Source organism: Penicillium waksmanii (assembly GCF_028829765.1).
Source record: "Penicillium waksmanii strain IBT 27052 chromosome Unknown utg000001l:1.0-4852451.0:1.0-4856178.0, whole genome shotgun sequence".
In the NCBI taxonomy this organism is placed as follows: Eukaryota; Fungi; Ascomycota; class Eurotiomycetes; order Eurotiales; family Aspergillaceae; genus Penicillium; species Penicillium waksmanii.
In genome coordinates this window covers 3907576-3924268 of record NW_026643248.1, presented here as the reverse complement: position 1 = coordinate 3924268, position 16693 = coordinate 3907576, and the positions used below count along the sequence as shown (strand labels likewise).

At 47.8% G+C, this 16693-nt stretch overlaps 3 protein-coding genes across 3 annotated transcripts; 2 read left to right on the top strand and 1 right to left on the bottom strand.

Annotated features, from left to right (window-relative positions):
* Window positions 1–1386: 1386 nt before the first annotated feature.
* On the bottom strand, window positions 1387–2652 carry N7481_001391 (disulfide oxidoreductase; the record flags this gene model as incomplete). The annotated part of the gene is made up of 1 exon (XM_057260610.1): window positions 1387–2652. One exon carries the CDS (start codon window positions 2650–2652, stop codon window positions 1387–1389), a length of 1266 nt encoding a protein of 421 aa, XP_057128442.1.
* A 1069-nt stretch (window positions 2653–3721) lies between these two features.
* Window positions 3722–5893, top strand: N7481_001390 (uncharacterized protein; the record flags this gene model as incomplete). The annotated part of the gene is made up of 6 exons (XM_057260609.1): window positions 3722–3785; window positions 3840–4347; window positions 4414–4510; window positions 4572–5255; window positions 5314–5646; window positions 5735–5893. 6 exons carry the CDS (start codon window positions 3722–3724, stop codon window positions 5891–5893), a joined length of 1845 nt encoding a protein of 614 aa, XP_057128441.1.
* A 2546-nt stretch (window positions 5894–8439) lies between these two features.
* N7481_001389 (uncharacterized protein) lies at window positions 8440–8802 on the top strand (the record flags this gene model as incomplete). Its single annotated transcript, XM_057260608.1, has 1 exon — window positions 8440–8802. One exon carries the CDS (start codon window positions 8440–8442, stop codon window positions 8800–8802), a length of 363 nt encoding a protein of 120 aa, XP_057128440.1.
* Window positions 8803–16693: the final 7891 nt, after the last annotated feature.

The window sequence follows — 16693 nt, the reverse complement described above, 5'->3', positions numbered from 1 at the left end:
CGCTGTTTTATCAGCTTGCAAGGCCTGGCCACATTTGATTCCAGCAAATGGGTCAATCGTTTTGACCTGGGGAACGCCTAGGTATTAGAAATTACACGTGACCTAAACATATACCAGGAACCCATGGTACACATGGGATCAACTAACTGCTGGCCAAAAATATGCTACTAGTCGCATCTCGGCGTAAGGGTAGACAAACATTGCCATCGTGATGACTAGTCCCGGCATTGATCGGGGTTGCGCCCTGTTCCTTCTCCACCTGCTCTCTTTCTTTCAGAGGACAATTTTGTTTCTACAAAACCGGGCTTTCAAAAGTTAAGGTATCCTTTCAACTCCACATCGCGTCACCGGTTTCCCGTACCGTCGACCCCCATGCAGGAAGATGAGACAAGCATGGTCCCAGGCGTCACGAGTTGACGCAAGTCGGTCCAAATTTTGATGCGTTGGTAGTTGTTGATGCCCAAAACTCGGGGCCGAGGTATCATCCATGTGGTACAGGTAACAGAATGCAACTCAGATACCAGCGATCTGTTGCGTTAACTTCCCGAAGACAGAAACATCGGAGTCACGTCGATTGGTGGTCCGATTGGTTGAATGCCATTACCCAATTAGGCTTTGCACGAACCTCGTGTTCATCCGGACCCATACCCGTGGACCCTCATCATAATGGCTTGGCCCTAAAAGCTTTTGTGATATCAGACTAAGACCCCGCTGTAAACTTCCATTAAGACTTTTTCGGTCGGGTATGTACACGGGAATCGAACGAAATTAAAATATCTGAAATATCCCGCCAAAACTTTAATTATTTTATCCTTGATAGACGAATTGCTGGTCGACCTGGGCAAGTTTAGTTCGGCATAAGTTCGGTTAGTCTTATTTTTATGGCACAATTGACGCGGTTTCTAACGTAGCTTACCAGTTTAGTCAAATTCCCTCTCTGTAAATGATCAATCCCAAAACGGTAATAGCAGCGATCGAATCTGATGACTCCAAAGGAACAAACTCAATCAGTCAGGTCTTTTGGCTTCGGCTTGTTGTATTTTCCCGCACCAGCCGCAAACGGCGGAATCGAATACGTACCCTATTAAACTGATAAGCACACTCACCCCCTAACTCTACTGCGTTCGGTGCTTTATAATTCCGGCAAAGAGCTGATCACATCGAACCAAAAAGCCAGAGCAAATCAAATTATTTCGTTTCTAGAAGTTCGGCAACGTCCATCTTCATGGATTCTCCGTATATTAACGCATATGGGATTTTTTTCTTTTTCTCTTTTTGCGAAGGAAACTTATTTTACAACTTCCCAAAATCCCCCCCTTATGCTAAAAACACACAAAAGCACTCAGTACTTTGTATGTAAATGTTTGTGATCATAGATGACCTTGCTTAAAAACGAGCCATCTCCCGTCCATCGACCCAATCCATGATCCAAGCCAAAGTCATCATAAACTTCCGCTTCCAGGAACGAGTCCAGAAGAAATTACCCGATCGCCAGCTCAACCAGGCTCCATACCCGGTATATTCGTGGCCGCGCCTTCCCATGATCACACCATCACCGGCACCAGTGTACGTGACCAGGGCACGCTGCTGGTACTTAAAGGGCTCAATTGTTCTGCCGACAGCGGCGGCATTGATCGAATGAGCCAGATAGGCCGCTTTCTGGACGGCGACTTCAGCGGTGGTTGGTAGACTGGCGCCGTCGATGTCAGCAGCATCGCCCATGGCATAGGAACCGGGGATAATGGTGCCGTCAAGGGCGAGAACCTGGAGACGGTCGTCGGTGAGGATGCGCTTAAGGCCGTGGTTGGATTTCATAACGTTGAGCTGGTCGACGATGGGTCGCTGTTTGTTCCCCGTGGCCCAGATCAGGATGCCGTAGGCGATCTTGCCGTCTTCTCGGGTCTCAATAGTATCATTCGTGACGTTGATGATATGCGAGTTGACTTTTATCTCGACCTTGTGCTTCTCCAGGGACTTCTGGGCGTATTCGGAGAGCTTTTGGTCAAATGGTGCAAGGATATTCGGCGCCACGTCGTGGACCGTCACGGACGCCTTCCCCCGTAGATGTGGGTATAGCTTCATTAGATCGCCCGCAAACAGGTCAGTCAATTCGGCGGCGATTTCGATACCTGTTGGTCCGCCGCCGACGATGGCAATATGCAGGAGCTGCCTCTGCTGGTTCTCCGTGGTGCAGGGCAGCGAGGCAATCTCGAGGTTTTCATTGATCTTGTCGCGGATGGCGTTGGCGTCGTTGACGTTTTTCACCATGAAGGCGTGTTCGTCCACCCCAGGGGTATTGAAAGTGTTGGTCGAGCAGCCAGGAGCGACCACCACCTTGTCGTAGGAAATCTTGAATTGCTCGTCTTTGAGTGAATGAAATGCAGGCTGACAGATCAGGGTCTTCTCCTTGAACTGAATGTCCTGAACGCAGGCCTTGACGTATTGCACATCGAGGTGCTTGCGTCGGATAGGCTCCTGAGCTAGTTGCGAGTAAAACAGACCGCAGGCTGCACTGGCCAGAAGCGGGGTGATGGCTGAGGTTGCCTCTGGCGAAATCACCACCACGTTATATTTGCTGGTATCCAGCGTATGCGCCAGGTTATATCCTCCCCAGCCACTGCCGATGATCGCGATCGTCTGTTTGGGGGTCATGTCTCTGATCACGGGCAGATAATAAGAATAAATGTAAAATGTAACCGAAAAGGGGGTAAATTGGTGTAGAATTAGTAAATTTGTAGGTGAAGTAGGGAAGGATTTTGCTGTCCCCGGGGAAGTCTGCCTTTTATGCTACTTGCCCTGGGAGGAAGTGTCGCTAACCAGACCAGTGACCGGTCTGGAACAAGACTCTGCTTCATTATGAGAATACAATCTCCGGATAAGGGAAAACCCTGAGAGAAACTTACGTCGTGGACTCGATTGACATGCCTTGAGAATCAATTCATGGTTAAAAATGGAACGGTCGCATTCGAAGAGGTCAAGACACAGAGCCATAAAAGAATGCCAGATTCAATGATGTCAATTTGTAAGGCGACCGACCTCCACAGTGAAGTTTGGCATCGAGAAAGTTCTCCGTCGACTATATACGTTTCACCTCGATTAGGTTGGATCCGTGGATGGAGCACGTAGGTAGATTAAACCGAATGCCAGCATCGATCTCTTCTGAGGCCCTCGGCAACAAATTGGTTTCCGGAAACAGATCACTTACGTCATCATCGCCCTCGCTTAGTATTTATAGACCCAACCCAGCTACAGCCAATCAGAGGAGTATTATCTTCTCTGAGTTCGAGTTCGATGCGATAGGTTAGTGTTGGAGCACCTGAATAGTCCTGCACTTCATACCTCTGTTTGACCGTGTCCATGACACGGGGCGCCCCCCTTTTTGTTCAACAGTCAAAGCCCTTGGCGGTTCTCGCTGTTCGTGTTAGTGATGGTATCACATTTTTGAGAAGGTGGTATCTATTAAACTTCAAACAAATGGGGCCTTAAGATGTCGGGTGTTGACGTAACCACCAGATGCAGGACTCGCAAGCTGTCAACTGTTTTGGGACTTAGTTCATCCGGTTTGAGCCATTATTTTATGTCGTGGTTAGGAACATATAAATAGGACATCCAAGTACACTCTTAAATCTAACGTTGTCCCTCCACACCTCTTCCCATTTCCTTCTCTTCCACCAACGAAGCTTGTGAATCTTTCCAGATATACTCTATTAGGAAGACAAAGATGCCCTGGAAACCACCTACGATCGGCAATCGCACGGTGGCCATTCTGGGCGCCGGTGTACTTGGTACGAATCCCGTCCCCTTTGAAAACCAGTCAATCCCGCTCATAATATATATAGGTCGTCGAATTGCCTGCGTGTGGGCTGCAGGAGGATACAATGTCGCGATTCGGGACCCGAGTGCGGACCAACGGACCTCAGCCCTTAATTTCATCGACAACAACATCGCCAACTTTTACAAGACCTTTGGGAACACTAATACCAAAATGGGCCAGTATGCCGCGTACGAAGACATGGATTCGGCCGTCAAAGATGCCTGGTTTGTCGTCGAGGCCGTTCCTGAAAAACTCGACCTCAAGATCAGCACCTTTGCTGAACTGGCCGTGAAAGCCCCCAAGGACTGTATCCTGGGTTCCAACTCCTCCTCGTTCAAGTCGCGGTTTATGGTGGAAAAACTGAATGACGAGGACAAGAAGCGCGTCCTGAACGTCCACTATACCATGCCCCCCGTCCGAGTCACCGAATTTATGACCAGCACATTTACCGATCCTGCCATTTTTCCCTTCCTTGAGGAGAAACATCGGGAAGTGGGATTACTTCCTGCTACAGCACGCAAGGAATCGACTGGGTATGTCTATTTTCCCGTCTAATATATACATAGGTAGGATTATGTTCGATACTGACCATGTTGCAGTTTCATTATTAACCGTCTGTGGGCGGCCATGAAGCGAGAGACTTTGATGATTCTGGCGGAGGGAGTCACTGATCCGAAGAAAATTGACGAACTCTTTGTATAGCGTCCTCATCCATCTCACAGAACCAGAGCAGAGTGCTAACTGAAAATGATTTTAGGTTGAGATGTTTGGTGCCAAAACTGGCCCCTGCGCTGCGATGGATGGAGTGGGTCTTGACACTGTTGCTTTGATTGAAGAAAACTACATCAAGGAGCGAGGCCTGCCCAGCTACCCCGTCGAGTGGCTGCGAAAGAATTATGTTAGCCAAGGCAAACTTGGAGCCAAGAGTGGAAACGGCGGTCTCTATCCTGCGGGTTACACCACGAAGAAGGGTGCTGCCAGCCAGCATGACAATCTGGCTGCTCCAACCCTATACCTGCTAGATGTAGGGATTGGCGAAAACGTGACCAGCAACTTCTTCTCGTCTGGAAAGATTTACGCTGCGTCCGCCAATGGCGAGAACGTGCGGAAGCTGGCCGATAACCTACCCTTTCCAGATGGCATCGATATCAGTGTGTCCCAGGGTCGCATGTTCTGGAGCAACATGGGCAATCCGGCTGCAAACGATGGAACCATCGAGTCTGCAGGCCTCGATGGCTCGGACCGTAAGGTTATTGTCCCAGCGGGTGTTGTGCACACCCCTAAGCAACTGACCATCGATCATGTTTATGAGAAGGTCTACTTCTCTGATCGGGAAGGCATGCGCGTACACCGCGTCAACTTTGATGGAAGTGGCCATGAAGTTCTGGTTCAGACTGGGAACTTTAATAGCCCTGCCCAGAAGAGTGATCAGACAAACCATGTATGTCTCAGCCTATGCGCCTTTTATGAAGTGTTCTTTTATTTAACTCAAGTTACAGTGCGTCGGAATCGCCGTCGACCCCAAGCACGGCAAGTTCTACTGGACGCAAAAGGGCGCCAGCAAAGCAGGCCAAGGAAGAATCTTCCGCGCCAATATTAATACCCCTGCCGGAGCAACCGCTGCCACCCGATCGGACATCGAATTGCTCCTTGAGAACTTGCCCGAACCCATCGATCTGGAAATCGACCCGGTCACTGAACTCCTCTACTGGACGGACCGCGGTGAATATCCGGTCGGCAACTCGGTTAACCGAGCCTACGTCGGTAGCGGCAACGATAGCAAGTTGCCCGCTAATCCTAAATTCGAGGTTTTGACCCGGCATCTGCATGAGGTATGTCCCAAATTGCCATCACCTTGAACGTGATATATATTATTATATGTATTATGGATCTATGGATCATTAACGTGCTGTGCTGTAGGCTATTGGTATCTCCTTGGATAACGTGAACAAGCACATCTACTTTGTCGATATGGGCGGATCGGTCTACCGCTCCGATCTCGACGGCCATAACAAGACCGCCATCTACAGTGGCAAGAATGCTTTCACCGGCCTCGCTTTGACTCATAATTCGCTTTAACTAACAATAAGTCTCTCGCCTTATCCCAACGGCATTTTAATTATGGCAATTTGAAGTGACCAGAAAAGGTAGAAATCCAAAAAAGGGGGAATTTTGAATTACGTTAATTGTCATATTGACGAATATGTTCAAGAAGTATAGCAGGCGATAACTAGGGCTATTGGAAATCTGACTCCTCTAGGTTTGTACCTTGGACTTTGGAGGTGCTATATGTTTCTGAGTGGGGGTTGTTATGTTGATACGTTTAAATGATTCGTAGTTCGTGGCTCTATAGCAGGCAAATAATATCCGTGTGTCGGCTTCTCTCGCCATTTTCTAAAAAACCCTTTGCCCTCAACTTTTTCTATTAGCGAAACTCCCCTCTTCGGCTACTGCTTTATCCTAGGGTGGACTTCGGTAAGCATTAATGGGCAACTGTCCGTCTGCCGAGATCGCTCGGTAAAGAAGATACCGGACACCGAACATGGAACATCGTCTTGATAATCCTCAGGATGATTCAAGGTATAGTGTGTAAAAGATGATTGAATATTTTGTGATTTCGATTCCCATCAGCAATTTGAATGCAACATTTCTTCATCTCTTCTTACCGCAAGCTAACATTTTACTAGCAAGTCAAAACAATATGGCCGGCTCGTCACCTCTTAGCTCGGAAAACCAAAGTGCGTTGAACTTTGCGTACATGCTCGGACGGATTCAAATTCTCACATTTTATACAGTATATTATGAATTACTGACAAGCTTTTTTAAAGTACTGTACAGTTATCCTTTGCTTGAGTATGGCAAATTTGTTTCTCAACTGCCTCTACTATGACCGGCGGCTTTAAGCGATCTGCAAGTAATTCGGCCCAACTCTGACACATTGTATTCGACCATATTCATGGATCTCTCATTAAATTATTTGCAAGTTGAAATACCCACTATTGAAGACAGTTACTGGCTTTTCCCGTTCTATGATCTGTACGTAGCCGACAAGTTTCTCCAAGCCTCACTCGGCTAAGGGCTTATCTTCCACCAGTTATGGCAATGATATCGACAATACTAGCAGCCCTCAGGGTCATCGGACAGGGAAATACTTGAGCCAGTTCGCCAGTACGGATTTTGACATTCACAACGTTTCATCATTAGAGATTGACTATGTGGGATACGTCAATCTTCCTACATCCTATGGCATGTGCGTCGTACGTTTTGCGACGAATCAATCAATCCCAGATCAAACCTTGTGAATAAATATCAGAATAGGGTCGGCATTACGTGCATCCTCCATTCCAGTTATCCGTGTTTACAGTCCCTGAGCATCAAGCTTCAGAAAGGGTCCTTACCGCAGAAGCGTCCTGCACTTAACTGTGGCACTCGCACCTTAAAAATATTTATCTGTATTGCAAGACAGACATTGTATTTACCTCATGTTCAAGCAAGTGGCATTGGAAATTGCCTCTTTAATTATTCCGAGGAACTGATATTTAACGTGTGTATGAAGCTGGAGAGAAGGAAGCACGAGCTCTTCTTGAGTCCCCCAATGGTAGACTCGATCATGGGAATGACTAGAGCTCTGCATGCCCAAATTGTCTCGGAAATTATATGCGGGGAGATATTCCATCTCTAAACGGGGCTACTTGGCCTTGACGAGCCACCATGCAATCTACGCATCTCTCTCCAGTGCTCTCAGAATCGGACCCAATGGGGCAGTTCTGCTACGCTTCTCCCGTCAGCCGGTTCTAGTCCAAACCGGGTTCTGGAGCCTGACTTCTCACAATGCATTGCAGTATCTCATTCCAAATCAAATCAACCGGTACTGCCTCGGAAACCGCGATAATATGACCTTTCCAGACCCCGCTCAACGATGGAACCAAAGGCGACGAGTTTTACATCTTGTTGCAGCCTGCGGACCTTGCACAGCCAAAAGAATGGAGAAGTAATAGCAGTACCGGTGAGCATTAGCTCTGGCCACGGTTCAAGGGCGGCGATATTATTTGGCTGGTTTCGAAGCGTGGAAAGGATCAAACCAAAGGTTCCCAATATTCACCAGTCGGGATGGGACATACGTAGCATAGTGGACCAGCTGTTTGTTATGTTTGCTATTTGGCCGTTCAACGAACGGTTTGGATGAGGATCATGTCATCCAATGTGACACTCGCACGGCCGAACCTGACGGGCCGTGTTTCAAAAAGATATGACTTGCTCGATATGAATCGAAGTCGGATACACAAGAAGTTGACCCGTCAGGAGGTTGCAATATGCGTTGAATAGAACACCCCTCTCAACACAAATCCGTGTTGTAATTCAGAGGAAGGTTCATTGTTGTCATTTCCGAGGGAGAACAGAATGCTATATATACAAGACAGACTCCAAATTGATTTTCAATCAACTTGGTTCTTCGTATAGACACTTCAGGAATTATTTCCGATGGTGCGATTTTGTTCCTGATCTGCACCAGCCTTATATCTCAACAATCCGTTCAAGTGTTTCGGACATTGTCGTGCTTGTGTGACTTGGATTACCGCTACAATGAAAGATAGACGTTGAACAGGTAATAGTCACTTCATACAATGTCAACCTGCTTCGCAATTCACTGGGCCGCTGAATTACTGGCTTGCTTCCCATATTCTCATGATTTAATCCTACAGACGAGCCTGGAAAAAGTCAAGCACATTGGCATTGTCGGAGCGAGCGCGTTGAAGTCTCTGTTTCAGAGCCGCTATCGCCGCGGAAGTTCCCGGAAGACTCGTAGTGAGTGCATCGACCGCCAGTGCCAGTTCGTGCAAAGCAATGGCGGACTGATTCAGTTCAGTGGCGAAGGTAGCGTAGCATTTTTCGTGTCTCGGTCGGCTACCAAATGCTGGTTTCCCTTATACTCGATCCGGGAGCCCGCCACGGCGCAGGCTCGTCAAGGATCACAGAAGGGTGGTTAATCTCGAGTTAGCGTCGAAAAAGAAAGGCACACGAGCATTCTTCTTCCTCTCGCAATGCGTGTCCAATAATCCAGGGTCCAACAATAAGCCTCGGTATCATGTTTGACACTGGAGATTTTAAAACTTGGTCATTTCCTCTTAGCGATAGAAAACTTCACAGTTGCGTGCTGGACGAATTCCAAACAGATTGGAAAGCATCATCAAAAATCTGCAGTCTCAATTGGCCCCCAAATCAAAAAAGCTAATGGCTCTTCATGTGGGTAACTTATTGCTCGGCTAGTGAATGCCACAGACCGCGTTCGCGCCGGAACAATTGGACTTGGAGCTGATCTGGCATTTGTTCCCGAGAAATGAACGGATCACTGGGCGGGAGAAGCCCCAATGGCGGCAGAACACCGAGAAATTGCGCCTTGTTGAACAATTGATGTTGCGAACCCATATCGAACTAGTGGCGATTACGGCAATATCGTCTGCTTCGAAGCGCTTTCGATCGATTGGTTTCTGTTTGGCGAAGCTAAATTCGCTTAGTAGGCATTCGATGAACTGGTAGACCCAGTTTTTGTTGATAACCGGCGGTACTGTAGCATGGTGCTCGTGTGCCGCCGGATAATCTGTGTTGTTATTCAGAGGAAGGGTTGGTTGTTTTTATTTCAGATGGGATACATGTGGCTATGTATACAACATAAAATCCAAGTTGAATCTAAATCAACTTGGTTCTTCGTATAGATAGTGCAGGAATTATTTCTGACGGTGCGACTTTGTTCCTGATCTGCACACGCCTCATATCACAAGAATCTGGATTGTAGCCTTCCAATCATGCCTACGGTTGGCGGACAGTATAGCGAATCAAGATTCCGAGTCCACTGAATAAGCGCTGCTTCCTGGGCTTCGGTAAGACACTTAGTGGTGATCGTACGATCTGATCTTGATCGGTGATCTTGAACACGCGCCCGAAGCCGCAATGCTGGGGCGTCAAATTCACGCGCAAAACGTGTGATATTTGGATATTTGGAGTCTTGGTAGAAGGTAAAACGGTGAAATATATTCAAATTTACGTTGGGCTGTGGAGCACCCACACGCTGAAAGCCAGTGATAGCACGAGTAGCACTCACCTAATCATTAACGTCTGCAATTGAAATGGGGCAAAAGCTGTGTAATAACGTTGCCGGTAGAGAGGCAGCCCAATATTTCACCTCTCAATGCTGAATACTGCCCATTCACTGATACCAAATAATACGACTTGGCCTCTCTAGACTGAGATGATAGTTGTCAGGCGTCCAGTTCGGATGCGTGAAATCTCTTAACTCTATTGCACTATCCAGGTAGAAAGGAACGAAGAAACCAAAGAAAGAAAAGAAAGCAAAGGGGAAGACACGGGCCTCTGTGCAACTATAGTAGGTGACACCTGGATAGTATCACAAATTAATGTTTTGACGTGGAGTGTCACAATAGTAAGGACTATTTCACCAAAACGAGGTTTAATCAGTTGGCCTTGTGGTGTTTGAACTGGATATGACTCAGGTTTCCCATCGGCAGAGAGACAGGAAATTCAACACCCATTAGGACCTCGGCCAAGATTAGATACCAACCAGCTAGACTTGACACAAATGCAAAGGCACCCCCGGCCTAGTCGAACTATTAGTCACATACCCTTTGTACAACAAGGGTGATTATCATTGATAATCCTGTTGAGAAGAATATAATCAACTTACAATCTGTAATCGATGCGCAAGTTGTGGCTGTCCATTTGCAAGCTGCCAATAAGCGCCAGCTAGTAGCTCCAAGGCAACTGAGAGGCAGAGAAAAAGCGACATAAATACCACATTAATTCGGACACTTGCGAGAAGAAAATAGAAACTGATTATTCCCACAAACAGCAAGTAAAACGCTAATATCATAGGGTCAATCAGTTTTTAAATGCTGCAGGAAAGCTAGGGCAGGTCTCGTACCGAAGGATGCATGAAACCCCGGATTTAGCGGATTTTGAGGGTCATAAGCCGTGGCTGTATTATAAAATGGTGTTAAAGTCGCACCATATGATAGGAAAAACGCTCCTAGCCGTTAGTTAGAATTGGGTCAGCATTCTGGAGAGGCCGAGCAACCAACCATAAGTGCCAAACACCACATATTTGAATGTATTTGACTGGATGAATTCAAAGACCGCTGTGATGATCAGAAGAAGGCCGCCAGCGAAGAAAAAGACTCCCCTTGGCTTTGAATTAGCATTATCACACTCCAATCACGTAGGAGGATGCACAAACGTGGTTGCGGCACCCATTCCCCCCGCTCCACGCCACCCCATGAGTTGTATTGAAAGGGGGCTCAGGCTTAAACAGTAACCAATAAATCCCCTATTAAGTTAGGAAAGGATATAGATTGTGGAAGCTTCAGCTGAACTCACAAAGGAGTGGGAGAGGCGGACATAGGTGGGACAATTTTATTTGGCGTTTGCTCAGGATGGAATTGACCAGCCCTTTTTGACTGTTCCAGAGTTTGTCCTTCAGTACTTGCTTCTGGGTTGGAATTTCCTTGGGTACCGTTAGCACCAATTCCCTCGTAATCAAAGGACAAGCTTCGCGGTTCGAAATCGCAAGCTCGCGGTTCTGAACAGCCAAAACTGATTTAGGCAGGATTGACAAAGCGTACTGACGCCACTTACGTATGCCTCGGAAGGAGCAAGAGCTGATCCGCGCCAACTCTCATAATGAACAAACAATATTTTCATCTTTTCCTACTTGATGTTGCTCATTCTGTTTCTGTTTTTCTGTAGTTACGGCGATCGCATTCCACGATAAGTCAATTGGCCCCACCGCAGGGTCGACGTGGAACAATGTCGTTTCACACACAGCGTAGGTGCCAGCTGATTAGATAGGAGATCGGCCATCGTGGCTGCAACCAATTGTCCCCCATCTTGCTTCCCCTACCCGACCATGCTAGATTCCAAACCTCGTACCTACGCCTGAACTGTGATTCTCAGCTGCATCGTACTTCAGTTAACGCAGAGAGCGATAATTTATCATGTGTCTCATCTGACGTTGAGGTTTGACAGGCAATCGATCCCAAGGCTCAGCAGCAATCTGGGGTCGCAGTACTTGACCGTCCTAAACTGCGGCACGAGGTGGGAGCTCCCGCAGCTCCTAGACACGAAGATGCTTGCTCCCAGGAGCTCTATCCTGGGCTCCTAGGGTACTCGTAGCTCCCAGGAATAGAGAGCGTGATCCTAGAGACGGTACTTGCGATCCTGGAGCTATCAAAAATGTGGCTGGGCACCCAACGCTTTCTGAGATCTTATGGCCTCTTCCCTTTTATGGCTGGTAGCTCGAGCCTTGGACCAGAAAGAGCATCCAGCGGGAAACGGGAATTATTTCTATATACTCGTTAGTTGAGGGGGAATGGTACTTACTGTACTGGAGGTAGGATACACAAATTCTTTTGCCTGCTTCTTTGCTGCACCGAATAAGGAAGCTGGGGCCGAAGTAGTACACACACCACCACCAATACTCACCGATTTTCTTTTCATTGTGGAATGATTTGTGAAGTTTTCTTTTATCGACCGGCGTCAGGCCGCTCGAGTTGCATAGCGTGCTAACGACATTTTGTTTCAAAGCAGTCTCTGCTGTACCCCGTTGACGTTCACACTCGATTTCTCTGACAAAAAAACAGAAACAAAGAGTATCGAGCAACACGTAGCTTGACATAATGTACGTCATTCTCATTATGCAGGCTCATTAGATAGGTCATAAGACTGGCACGGTTGGGCCTTGGAGCGGTATTCGAGGAGCCTGAGTCATTCCAGGAAGGGCCGCTCCAGAAACCAGAGACCTTCCAGGTACAGGAGTACTTTTCTAAAAAGGCAGCGAGGTTATGTGAATGAAGGCGTTCGCCGGTGCGCTGGACTTCAGTCAGCTGTTGCGAAGTCAGTCGGGAATATACCGATTCCAAAAAAACTGACTGCTCAGATCCCTCGGATTGCCCAGGTCTTTTTGATTGCTCAGGAGAAGAGCTTGTCAGCCTGGAAGTGCAGAAACGGCTCAACGAAGAGCTCAATCTGCTTCATCATCGGCCTCCGCCCGAGGAATTGTATCGACCAGAAAATTTGAAAATTTGGTCACTGCCAGCCTCTGGTGACCAGCCAGCGCAAGCAATACACAGAGACACCGACCACATACCAACACAGAGTGGTCGAACCAATAATCCCCAGCCTCCAATACAGGGTGTGCCAGACCAACCACTCGAACAGTGTGTTGAAGTCAAGTTCTGGTCACTCGAATAAGGTGAGTGGAATCTATCAGACTGTCTCCTCATAGACCGGTCGGATCCATCACCCGTCGAGCGAGTCGCACTGAGGTACTCATGCAAAACCTGTGCACTCTACGATGTGAACCTATACAGCCTCCGTCTAGACCACTGTTACCGTGCAGCCACAGCCGATGGCAGCAATGCCAATTTCTTCATTTCCGCGCAAGAAGAGAACCAGATCGCGGCCGAAGGAAGACTTGGTAAGGAGAAGCAGCTGATTTCAATGGCTTCTCGAGTTTTAGCTGGGGCAGTGAAAAGATGAAGAAAACTTAACAGTCGTGCATGCAGAACAATGATCAGTCTTCACATGAATGGCCCGTACCTGGGAGAAGGACTGGAATGAGAGACTTGTTTTGAGAGAGTTCTCGTTCTGAGATGACCGTCCTGAGATGCTCTAAATCTTGAGAAACCCCGGTCATAACAAGGCACACATTATACCATGACAGATTACCCACATTTCTTCGACGATGGGGAGGCGCTAAGTGTAGAAGAATATCGGTTAGCACTTTGCAATAGGTCTTGTCTCAAATACCGAACTCAGTGTTTTCGATTGAACACTATTCAGCACTAGTCAGCACTTCAAACTCGAGCTGAGATCCCGACATGATTAACTTGCGGGAAACGAGCACATCTTCGCGTCCAAAATGGCCCCGAAACGGGTTACGGGATCGTGAGATATTCCCTCCGGCCATGGCTCGCCCAGTCTGACAAAGTGCTACCTAGAACATCATCCTCGGATAGTAATAAAATTGGGCCCCTCCTCTATCGCTCAGAAATATAACTGAGCGAAGCAGGTATTTTGCGGGTCTTGAAGAAACAGATAGCAACATCAAAAAGGAATGCGGATAGCAGCAAGCTTTGCTCAGTAGCGATAGCGATAGCAGAAGCCAGAGGGGAAAAAAAAAGAAAAAGAAAAGAAAAGAAAAGAAATCTGTCAAAATGGGCGGATACGTCACTGCGCATAGTCACTCACATAAATGCAACTCAGACCTCGATCTCGCGCGGAGGCCCAAAAAAAAAGACGACGACGTAAACACCCTTCAACGTTTGATCAGCGAAACAAATATCTCATGATCAGTGAATATAATTGAATGAGGTGACCGCTGTTGTGCCACCTCCTGTAGCGATAAATTAGAGACCCAAGTTGATGAATGTTGAAACGTGTCGTCGGCGCTTTTCTGCGGACCGCCGGGAGTGTTGAAACGGTGCCAACAGTGAGGAAGGGTTTTTGATATATTCAATCATCAAAAAGCTGCGATGCCTCCGAATACTGCGTCAGATCAATAGATAAATGTTGAACCAGCTGCAACTGGAGGATCGACTGTGTTGGCGCCCTCACAATTCGCAACGATCAACGCAAGTAGAATGGCTGGCTGCAATGCTATAAATACCCGAACTCTCGCCAGCAGAACGGTCGTTCTCAAGCATTCCCTTGTCATCCTGGAGCAAAGAATATCGAACACTTCTCGACTTCGCCAGCTGCTCTCCTCCAGTATGGACTGACCCGACCCCGAACTGTCATGCACTTGTGATCGAACTGACCTGTTGTATCGCCCCTAGTCTGTCTATGCTCGACACTGGAATCTGTTAACGGTACGTAGGTAAGTTTAGTTACCCGATCATTTGAGACCATGCTAACGTGGAAGATGTTTAATATCAGTTCCGTCTCGGCTGTTCCTCTGGTAATTCAATCAACGCAACTGGAATGGCCTCGATAATAAACTCAGGTTGCGGAGACAGTGAGTTATGAAGAGCCCCCATAAGCTACCTACTGATGGTTTATCATAGATTGACATCATCGACTACCAGGCTGACTTGACCGAACTAAAATGCCGCGCGCAGCAGTAGCTGGCAAAGTAAGTTTCGATCACTATGGCAGCTTCGAGAGTAGTTAACAGCCTGTGCTGACGACTCTCTGTAAAGGAAGCCGATTGTTTTACCATGAGCCAGCCCATGTCTTGTAAGTTGCCCCATGCGTTGCCACTGCCTATTCCCAACGCCAGGGACTACATTTTGAATCTCAGTGCGATGTCTATCTGTTTGTGGCTCTCTGTTCTTCAGAAAATATTGCTGAAGTCTCTTTCTCGTCATAGGGCGAATGTCAAAATTGCACTCGACACGACCGAGCTATATTCCCCCATCGTCCTTGAAACTAAGCCAGGTGCACCAGCCTGATGGGCCAGCCACTGACTCCCAGTATGCTTGCGCCTTTGTTGTTTCTGAAGACGTGGTTGACACGGCCACTTCGCCTGGCGTTATTAGCGGGCCCAATTCAGGAAGGCTTAATGCCCTCCGGTTAGCCATACGGTAACATTCCAAAGTGTTTTCATCTCTTCAGCATTGCCCTGTCCGATCGAAGGTTAACTGTCACTGTGATAGGAGGTTTCCGTGTTCCGACGGCTCTGCACCTCTTGTCCCATGTATGATTCGAAGCCTCGAGGACGGCATGATCCAGTCCCATACTAGACTGAGTGAGCCATCGCAGCATCCGACGACAACGAAGAGAAGTCTAGCATCGACAACAACGGGGGAAACCACGGTGCCCCCGAAAGCATCATCAACCAGTAATGGGTCAACTTACCGGCCACATTCTGAGGAATAGCTCTGTCAGGGTGCGGTTGCAGCTGAGCAAGTGACAAGGCAGGCCGCAGCCCTGTATCTACCCTAGAGCTCTCGCTGCGAGAGCAGTCGCTACCAGCTGAAATCCTAGCCTGCCCTGGACGAAACATCAAAAATTTCTGTTCACTAGCCACTAAGTGGTTCTTTGTCCTGGCATGATTGAACATCTGCTTGGCCACTGCCTGTGTCCACGCAAACAGCAAAAGCATACAGCTATACATTGAAGAATATGAGCCTGTGCCCACATCTATTTCCTCTGGTACGGACTAATCCTGGACCCTCGGGTACGTGATCGAGCTGACGCCTGCTGTCTTGTCACTAGTTTTGCCCGTGCTCGAAGTCAAGCTACACTCATAGCAAGTAAGTGTAGCCCTTGGTTAGAGGAAATCATGCTGACGTGAGATGAATTGAACTTCAGCCTGTTCTGGCCGTTCCCACCAATCCAATTGAGATACTGTATGATGGCTGGCATGGGGATCTCATTGAGACCGCTAGCACGGTGAGTTGCAAACGAACATATTGAGCCATCTGCTCTGATCATTAGTGATAGTTCGAGTATGACCGGCAAAGAACTGCCTTGGCAGTTTCCCAATGCAGACGACGATCGAAAGCTGCCACTATAACCTACTTCGTGAAACAAAGCTGACAAATTATGTTCTCATCCCTCAGACATTTTGGAAGCAAACTAACCATGTTGTCAAATCGCTGATATGAAAATGACCGTTTCCCTCCGAACTATGCTATGCACAATGCACCCGAAAGCCGACCGAACACTCACTTTTCATCAATGTCACCACCGAGGGGCACGGACTCGCCGGCAGAAGTAGACTTGCGATGCTCAAGGTCAGTCAGTTGCCGCGAAGGTCATAATTATCCGTTGCTAATCCCAAAGAAGCAAGGTTGTTTTTGATACATACCAGATGGAGGAGACGTTTTGTTGACTTCTGCCGATGCGTCCAACGCGACTAAGGGA